General features: G+C 37.6%; 1 protein-coding gene across 4 annotated transcripts in view; it reads right to left on the reverse strand.

Annotated features, from left to right (window-relative positions):
* Positions 1-7,765, reverse strand: part of KCNH7 (potassium voltage-gated channel subfamily H member 7) — a 476,848-nt gene extending 469,083 nt beyond the window's left edge. For 2 of the 4 annotated variants that reach the window (XM_019022597.4, XM_019022598.4), the window contains exons 1-2: positions 7,441-7,765; positions 5,534-5,764 (exon numbers count right to left, since the gene is read on the reverse strand). In XM_019022597.4, coding sequence (XP_018878142.1) covers positions 5,534-5,764; positions 7,441-7,516 — 307 coding nt within the window. In that variant the 5' untranslated portion in view covers positions 7,517-7,765. The remainder of the gene's footprint in view (positions 1-5,533; positions 5,765-7,440) is intronic. The other 2 variants (XM_055379105.2, XM_055379104.2) reach the window with 1 other exon arrangement.
* Between the last annotated feature and the right edge of the window lie 2,685 nt (positions 7,766-10,450).

Genomic DNA, 10,450 nt, shown 5'->3' on the forward strand with positions numbered 1-10,450 from the left:
TGACTGAAAACAAGTTTTCAAGCTGAGGTCTGATATAGGTACATCGAGTAGCAGTAAGACAAAGTTGTTAAGGGCTCAGACTCCACCGTGTATGAGCTATGTGCAATTTGGCAAATCATTCAGTCTCTCTGGGCCTCAATGTTATTTCCACAAAACGGAGATAATAAGAATATATATTTTATGAGATGGTTGTATCCACTATTTAATATATAAAATTTACTTTCAGTGATTCTTGGCGCTAATAAGCCATCAGCATAGGTGATTCATGTTTCGGGAATAGCTCTCTCCCAGTACATAGAGGATAGATCGGGGGAGAGAAACTAGATACTTGAATACTTCGGAAGGACAGCAGGCTTTAATCAGACCACTTCGAATATCTCTCAATGCTATTTGAGAAATATTTCTGATGTAAAGATTGAAAGGATTTGGTGACCAGTTGGCTTTAGGGAGCTGAGGGATGAAGAAAAATGGAAAATGACACCAAAGTTTCTAGTATAGATCCCAGATGAATGGTGACACCTCAAAACTTAATACCCCAACTGTTACTTCCCTGTGACTCAACTAACCGGGTACTCTCCTGGCAGGCCAGATTGCCAGCAATGGATTCAGAGATTATTTATACCAAACAACAACAGCAACAAAACCAAAACCAACAAACAAACCAACCAAAAACCTTTGGAAGCCAGTAAAAGCAAGTTTCTCCTGTTAAACTTATCCTGTTCATTCAGTCCTAAACTGACCTGTTCTCAAGCACCTTGGGTGTGAAAATAACTACGAATTTCTCTCTCAAGTTGGCAGACAACATGACTTCTTACCAGAGCTTCTTAGAGGTGTGATGGTACCAGAGCTTCTTAGAGGTGTGATGTTGGTGAATGGTGAAAAGTAACTGATAAACAAAGCTCAGCCACAGTTTTAGGACATTTGGTTTCACTTAGGACAATACTGAAATAGTTTTCAAATTGTGGGGAAGAGCATTTCTTAAGAATGCCTATTTTATCAACAATTACAACTGATCAAATTTGAATTCTGGATAACATTCAAAGTCCATGAGATGATATAAAATTTGGGCACATAAGAGAAAATGAATTTTAGGATTACTGTTGTTGCAATAGTCTATTGAATAGAATGTAAAAATATATAAACAGAAAGTTAAAATGAACACCCAAGCAAACTCTAGGCAAGATACGCTCTGAAAATCTTTCTCATTGCTTGAATTACACACACATAAAATATATTTTTGTTCTTGTCTAAAAAGCTACCATCTGTATCTCTTCTACACAATCCAAGAATTAAGAGAGCTGAATGTTTTACATGCCATATAACTTATATAAAGCTATTATGAAATTTTGTGAAATTTCTGTTTGTACTAATAAAATTTTAACTAAACTTCTTTGCTTCTTTAATACATTATTATGTATACATGACAATGGTGAAAAGAAGATACACATAAGCACGTTTATTTTAAATTTGGGGAATAGAAGAAAAATAGCAATTAATAATAAATTTTGCAGGTTTTCTATGCAATTAACAACCCCATAGTCCAAATACTCTTTTTCCATTAAAAATAATTTTATAAAAACAGCTGAGATTTAGAGGATGGAAATGAATATTAGTCACTCTGTAATACAAATGTCCTGGAAGCAGAGATCAGGTTGCATCTTCCTTTGTATCTCTTCCTACTGTTCTTATAGTGCCTGGTACATTACATGAGAGAGAGAGGAGGCACTCAATATACATCTTCACCTTGATTCACAAAAACACAGCTGTTTCTAGAAGGTCTTTCCACATAATTTTCAGACATAGTAAATTCAATGCTATCAAACCAAGACCTCTTCTGAGTTTACTTAATCAAAATCTACCTCTGAAACTTTCTACTGATATCTGACTTGATTAGGCAAGGACTTCCCTCAGTCCCTTATCATTCTTCAGTTCTTTAAAAGCAGCATGAAGATAAGAAAAGTAGCACTATACATTTCTGATCTGTTAGTAAAATTGCTACCATAGTGTGTATGAAAGCATAATGGCAAAAATACAGGAACGCTCTGACCTCAAAAAATAATATATTTTAAGTCATCCTTTCCTACTGAGTAAAGACGTTTATTTTTCCTGGAGAAATGTACTTTGTTTTTTCGAATGTTTAAAGTTGCTTGATAATGTAAGGTCAAAGTCACATTTGTAAATATGCCTGAAGGGGTTTAGCACTTAAACTAGCTAGCTCTCTTCCGTGATGTACTCCAAACCAGATGAGGGATAAACTTAGTTGTGGGGGCTAACTAAAATATTTTTTTTCTGTTTTCTTTCCACTTGCATCATCTAAAACTATGAACTAGTTAATAACTGAAGTCCTTGCTATTTTTTAATCTTTGTTGCTGAAAAATGTTTTTAAATGAATGTATTATGCTATTAAAATACATGCCCATCCTTATATAAGTCATAGCATAATTATAGTTTTGTATAATTAGAGTTTTATGTCAAAAGATTTACAGCTTTATCACCTCAAGCAATACTTCACAGCTGCCAAGGATGATTTATGCAATAATGACTTAAACTGTAAAATAGAATCCTCAAACGAAGAGCTGTCAAATATTCCTACTGCAAATAACTAGGTTTTTAAAAATTGATATTCTGATAAACAGCAAGTTTAATTGTGCTTAGCACAATCACATACAGAAGCATAGTAGGAAGTGGTGTTTCAAAATGACGATCATGCAGTTCACCATGAACTGCATCAATGTGAACTCATTGCATAGATCACGGGTTTAAATTGCTTATAAAGCCTCTGGGCCACTTTAGCGAACAAGCTTTCCAAAATAATGCCTCAGTCGTATTTTTACTCCTCCAGTAAGAGCAAATGGAAGAAATGGAAACAGAATATATCAACTTTCTGTTAATTTGTTCATTGGGCTTATTACATCACTCTTCATATTCTTGTGAAATGCTAAATAAAGAATAAGCAAAAGAAGCATTTACTGTATACAGTTAAGAAATCAAGAAACTCAAAAGTCAATGGCATCAATAATAACAAATTACCGAAACTTTGAGAAACAAACCAACAAATATGTTGGTGATTTTGATTTTCCTCCTTCCAGCTTTTATAAATGTAGAGTAGCTGGCAGTAGTCTTATCTCTAAGAGATGAGACTATCCAAGAATTTGTATCTCATAAGCTCTAACTGATTTTGTAGTTGTCATGTAAATAAAACCAAGACACACTGAAGATTCTATCCAAGTTATCTGAACTAGCAGCCAAAACACAAGTTTATTACATTCAAAACAAACAAGTATGACTGTGTCATCACTATTTAAAAAGTTCATTCAAACTAATATATTTCTTAAAATATTAAATAAAAAGAAAATGCTTGGCCCATTATCTCATGTTTTCCATATCAATTAAAGCAAAATAGGTAGATTTTATAGTTAACGCTAAAGATATTCAAATCCTTGAAGACTGAGTTACATCTGAAAATGAAGTCAACAGAATCAAAATTTTTACTAAAGGTTAATTTCTTTATACCCAAACAATCCTCTAAATCAAAAGTCCCTTTCTGAAAACAGGGGAGTTTTAATGCATATAACCAAGAAAATCCTTCAAATAGAAAGATTTGTATTTGTCAATATACTAATATGTTCAATACAGAAAATTCAATAATTTAATAGGAATTAATCATATCTGTGATTCTTATTAAATTTGTTTTAAAGTGTTTTGAGATCATTTTACACACCCACATTGCACAACTTTCAAAACATCATCACGCCACTTGCGGTGTAATAGATAACTTCTACTTGAAAACACTCTGAAAGATATACCTAGTATTTGAGCAATTTGGGCAATCCAGATTAATGTCATACTTAAATTCTACGAGTTGGAAAAATCCCTGAAATGGTCTAGAAAACATAATGACCAAAGATGGACCAACATTCACTGAAGTTACCACAATATAGAGTGTGTTGGCATCATAATAAATATTCAATAGGAAAAAAATGTCAGACATTCAAATTATTCCAAACGTCCAGATTGTTGGCATCAGATACTCAAAAGACATGAGTTACATTTGGGTAGTGAGAGCTCAATCCAATAAATGTTTTCAAGACAACAGAACAATTAGGCTATTTCTAGTATGCCAACACTACTGATTGAAAAGTAAGAGAAACATGGGAAGAACTTTAAAAACAATTTCTATCTGTTTGATAAGTATACAATTGCTTTCATTCCAGATTACTACAAAGTTATACAAACCTGTTTTTAGTAATGTTTTGTAACCACTCAACTTCATGTTAAGGAAAATGTAGTAATTAAGAATTGTACATTGTACATTGAATTACAAGAAAATAAGAGTAAGACTGAAACCTTTTTCCTGCTGTCTTTTTTTCTCTCTAGTATACCAAATGATGAGTCATTATATGATATAGGCTACGGCACATTACATATATATCAAAAGCTTAAGAGTTTTCTAAAAATCTGAACAGCTACCCCTCTGCCTCAGTAATTTCTGTTAGTGGAATAAAAAGAAATAGATGATGATGAAATATCAACAAAATTAACTATAACATTCAAGTTTTTAAAGTAATTTCACCTTTAAGCCCTAAATAGTCAAATATCATTATGTATAGATATATAGATATATATAGATATAGATTTATAGATATTCAGGAATATATATCTATATATACACCTTAAAATGGGCATATCTGAGTATTTATATGTGTGAGTTCATTTACATATATATTGTGTATTTAAGGCATGCCTATCTATTACATGTGTAATTTTTTAAAAGAACTATTATGTCTAACTCTTATGGCTCTCATAGCAAGTTTGACAGGAGGTGTTGCCCTTGAAGTTGAGGTATGACCTTAAGTTTAAGATGCCAGATTTGCTGTAGTTATAAAAATCAATACTAATAACTCCACAGTATCATAATTTTTTCTACATTTCTTATTTTAGGACAAATCTTGACTACATAAACAGCCTTTATTGTTTGAATATGCACAGGTTAACTGGATCAAGGTAAAAGTTCCTATTTATCATCCTTAATGTTGTAAGAAGGAGCAAAAGAAACAAGAGGTGTTGCCTATCAACTAAAGCTAAAGAGCCAAGAGACATAACTGTAATAGTTTTAGTTTTAGATATAGTTTTCAACATAAATTTGCTTTGTGGAGTATTTTAAAGTTCAAACAAATAACACTGTATCTGTATTTCTCGCCTACCAAATGCATACCAATGCAAGCAGTACATTGTTGATCTTTCTCTAATTCCTTAAAGAAAGGAGCATCTAAGACTGATTTGTAGCATTTTAACCTCAGTGACATTATGTTACTGTACTTTTGAAGAGATTACAGTACCCTTATTCAAAGAAAAAATTGTTTCTACCAGACCACTAATCAGAATACCCATATATGTTGGATCCCAAAATACTATAAGCAAAGCATATACCTACAATTGAACATTTTGGGCTTCTTTGCATATGAACTTTTAATAGTCAAAATTTCTTTTCAATGGAATCAAATAGAAGGAATCCTAAATAGAGGAATTTTACCATTTTTGTGATAGTAGGTGACCTCCACTTTCCTCTCTTCTGACCCCAGCAATGCCTGGGCAATTTGGGCAATATCATGCCTCTTGGTCTCGGGTCCATGGAGAAAGTCGCAGGTGCATGGCTTTTGCATGACATCTGGCCTGGAGAAACCAGTCATCTCACAGAACCCATCGTTGCAATAAATGATGGCACAGTTCTGCACTCTGGCATTTGCAATGATAAATTTTTTATCTGTAATAAGAAGACAGTATGGCATCTTTGAAAAAGCTTCCACAATATTCTCCGTAACACTGAAGCAATTTGTTGCATAATAAGAGCTCTGAAATGCAGGTGCTTCCCCAAATTACTAATCTCCCCAGCCCTTATGAAAAAGGAAAACACAAGAAACCCCACAAACTTTAAATGTGAGATTAATGATCCTAAGTAATTTTAACAGAAAGTATTAAGAAACCACTCTTAAAATTGCAAGAATAGAATTTCCCAAATAGACTAGTTCTCAAGCCCTGCAACTGCGGGGGTTCCTAGTGGACACTCAGACAAGCAGCTGCCCATTGATATTTTCAGAATGTCATTTAATTGTAATGTAAATATTTTCAAAGTCAAACAGTGAAACATTCTATAGTTGTCAGATTTCTCATTTCAACCTTGGCCCTTTGAATACAACTTTCTCAAAGTACTTATTATTCTTTGGCTTCTCCCTATCTCTCCTAGGCATGTTACACACATCATGTTAAAAACAAAGGCAACCAGCTTTAGTAATGAAACTACTTCATATTTAATAGCAATTCAACAAGGCAAAGGTTCACCTTTTCATAACATATATTTCCCGAAAGAAAAATATTTACACACACACAGTAAATATCATGACAACCCTTTTTACTTTTACTTTGGGAGATCCTTGAAGTTTTCTGTAGTAGCAGCAATTCTTAATATAAAGAGCTTATTAATTTACATCACAGATTGTATTTACTATTTCCAGATAGATTGTGAAGCAGGATATACAAGTTTAGTTTGTACGCAAGGTACCAGATCCTCACATCACTAAATGCAGTGCTGAAATAACCGCAAAATATATGGCATACAAATGTATTAATATAGTTTTAAGAAAAGACCGAAGATAAGTTAACAAATACAGGATTTTAAATTAATATATTTATATAGCAACAATTTATTCCCTATATTTAGTCCACATGAGAACATTAAATTTCTGTGCATTCAGTCTTTGTGGGATTTACTTATTACACTTCAATTTTTAAATTTCTAGATGGAAATTTTAAGGGGATAATAAAAGAATAGAAATATTATTTTGAATAATGAGCCATTTGCATCGGGAACCAGCACAGATGAGATACTGCTTTTCCAAATTACCCTGCTTAGGATATATTTGCATTGATTCAATACAAAATTTAGCTTCTATAAATTAATAGCAAGCAAGCATCCGTGTCATACCACTGCTTTGCAGTTTAACCAAGGTAAAATATAGTTTGCATAGTCATTTACATCGCTACTACCATTTACATTCTCTTGTTCGAATAGTATGGTCTGCTCTGCTTCCGACTTTCAGAAAGTCTACAGTAAAACAGCCTCAAAATATAAACCCATGTTATCCTAGCACGTTCCCTTTAAGATAGTAGAATAGTAGGACATTAAGTAGCAAGGCAGATAATGGAGCAGTGGTAGAGGAGGATCAAATTGCCTCCTATAATGGAGACCGTAATCTAAAATGTAAATCAAAATTAATATCAGAAGAACACTCCCGCTGCCATTCGAACCTCCTGGCTCGCTTTCACAGCCTCTTAACTTGACAGAGCCTGGAGTTGCCGGTCTCCCCAGCTTGGAAGCGGTGGACGCCAAGTGCACTATCAAGGCAGAAAGCGAGGGCGAGAGAAGAGAACAAACGAACTTACTTTGCCCTTCAAATTTCCGAATGATGGTCCCCAGAAATGTATTTTGTGGTGCCACATGCCCCCTGCGCACAGGCATGTTGGCCCCGGTCTTCCGAGGAGCGCTCCCCCGGAGCTCTGGAGTTCTCCCGGGATCTCTCCTCGGCTAGAGCCCAGGCCAGCGCGCGAGCCGCTCTTTGTGGCAGAGCATCCTCTTTTGAAACCAGAATTCTCTTCCCATTAGCACCACTTCTAGACACCCGCTTTCCCCACCGGAGTCCAATCCATTCCCCTCACCTTCCGGAGGGGGCCTCGCACCGGACTGCCGCGGGTGAGAGGGTTTGGGGGTGGGGAACGGGAAGGAGGCGGGGTGAGGGGAGGTGGCGGGGGAGGGAAAGAGGGAGGGAGCGGTGGGGGTGGGGTGGGAAGGGGGCGGGGAGTCACAAGGGCAATCGATCTGTTTCTCTTCTCCCAAACAGCGCCAATTTCCCAGTGCAAATGGGCTTAACCTGGCGGTTGCCCAGAGCAGTAAGGAATGGCTGAGGGGGGATGGAAGACTTGTGCCGGTTTTGCTGGAAGGAGAGAGAGAAAAGGAGGCTGGGGGTCGGGGGGGGTTGACGTTTCTATCCCCGCCCTCTCCCCCCAACACACACACACACACACACACACACACACACACACACACACACACACACACACACACACGCTCTCTTTATCCTGGTAGCTTGGGCGCCGCCACAGCTCGGATTACTCAAGCGTGCTTTAGCGGAAGCCAGCCAAGAAATCTCCAAAACTCAGTGACAAACAGCTACTCTGGGAAGGTGATCTCTACGGCCACCGGCCACAGGGCTCCGTCCCTGAGCTCCTCACGCCGCAGTAGCTAAAGCACCCTTAACTGCAAGGAAAACACAGGTGGGAAAACAGTTTCTTAATGAGGAATATTTGTAAGCTCTGTTGGCGCTCAGCAGGTTGAAGATTGACAATGAACCACCTAAGGGTGCAGATTTAGCCTCAGGGTGCAGCTCGGATCCCTGGGTTCAGCGGAGGTGGGTGCCGAAGCCCGAACTGAATTGGCACGCGGGTCCCTGCCCAGCGCTGAGCCGCGCCTCGGGAAAGACTGAAAGCTGCCCGTGCCGCTGAGCATGCCCAGTTTCTGCCTGAGTCCCTGGAGGGTTGCAAGATTGGGGGTTGATTTGGTCTCCAGGTGCCGTAGGCTGCGAGGAAGATGAGACGGCCAAAGATGAGAAGGCCAAAGATTGCGAGCGACTAGTACAAAAGAAGGAAAGAGTTTGAAATAGGTGAGGCTGAGCGCCAGGGGGAAGGAACAAAAGGTGGGTGGGGCTAAGAGTTACCAGCCTTGGCTGTGACCTCCGATGCCACTCATCTCCGGAACACACTAGCCACATTCTGCTCTCCTCCACCATCTCTAAGGAGCCATCTCATATACGATAGAAAAGGGTTCAAGGGGAGGAATAGAGTCCTCTTCCTTCTCGCTTCTCAAAGGCTGCCAGCGTGGGAATCTCAGGGTATACAGACACTTCTGTTCAAATAGTCCTCCTGGAGACTTAGGAAAATAAATGTGACAAGCTGTGCCAGGAAAGCGTGTTTTTGAAGCTGTTTTTCTAGTTTTTCTTGGTTCTTTTCCCTTTATTTTTGTTATCTTCCCCCCACCCACCCCCTTGAACCTAATAGCCCCTCTCCACGCCCCTTTCTCTAAATGAAATTTGCTAAGATTTCAATCTACTCAAGCAGAACACAGATGAATCTCTCATTTCCTGCTGGAGATAAAGGTCCAGAGATTCCTGTCAACACATGCAGTTGCATGATAGAATTTGGGGGGTTCTTGCAGCTCATTAGCCTGCTATGCCTGTGCCTTGAGTCAGCTGGGTTCTTATTTTCTCAGTTACAGCTTCAAATCTGAAGTGAAATAATGAGAGTGGAACTGAGAAGGGCCGAGAAGCAGGGTTAGTTTAGGAAGGTGAATCAGGTGGGTTGCAATAACCAGGAAGTAAGCATAACAACTTTTATGTTCCAAAACCACAACCCTAAACAAAATCAAGAACCGAAGTAATTCTTCCTCTTTAATATCAGAGTAATGAAAATGAATCAAACGGAAGACGTTCCTAGGAATGTTGAATTTTATGGCTAATAAGGTTTACTTTAAAAATAAGCAGCCAATGAAAACCTCTAGGCTCTTCTAGTAGCTTGAGTTGCCCTGAGTCTTTACGGTTGCCTCTGTGGGAATATAAAAAGCCATACATCGCTAGTGTATGGTTTTATTTTCTTCTGAAAAAATATATAAGTAGATCATTCTGTCATACTGTTCGCTAGCTGCAGCTGTGCTTGGGAGACGACAAGAGTTTCTCTCCCAGGTGCTGAACGTTGGAGCTATCCATGGTTCTGAATCCGACTCAGCAGTTGGCAACTCTTCTCTGCCTACAACCAACCAGGGACAACAGAACTACAAACTCAGGCAAGTGGCCCTAATGTATCCACATGCACCACTCTTCTTCACCAAATGCCCAAAGAAATACAGAGTGCTTTTTACACCCATTTATAAAACACATTTCTTCTCTACTTAGAGTCTTAACTAAACCCAAGTTCACCTTCCTCCCAAAATGTATCAAGAACTCCAGAAAAAAAATGAAGAAACTGCATATTCTGTAGATTGTAATTAAAGTTTAACATATAAAGTTGTATTTTAATTAGGATTTCACGCCATAATAATATAACCATAAGTTATATAAAGGTCATATAGCTAAACTTTAAAAAAAATTACACATAAATTCAGTGAATGAATACTGCTTTAAAGTAATAGGCATCTTCAAATACAGCTGGAAACACAAAGTTTATCTGTCACATGACAAGATATATTGGCACGCAGAAGGTAATTGTGCATAATGTCTCTAATTATAAGTCTGAAACTAACTTTCATAGCATATTGATTCTGGAAACCCTTGAATTCCACTTTCCTTCTGGCTTTCTACTCCCTGAAGTATTCTCTCTTTCTTTACAACTTTCAGAGTGGTCTCTG

This window comes from Gorilla gorilla, chromosome 11 (genome assembly GCF_029281585.2).
Source record: "Gorilla gorilla gorilla isolate KB3781 chromosome 11, NHGRI_mGorGor1-v2.1_pri, whole genome shotgun sequence".
NCBI classification, from domain to species: Eukaryota; Metazoa; Chordata; class Mammalia; order Primates; family Hominidae; genus Gorilla; species Gorilla gorilla.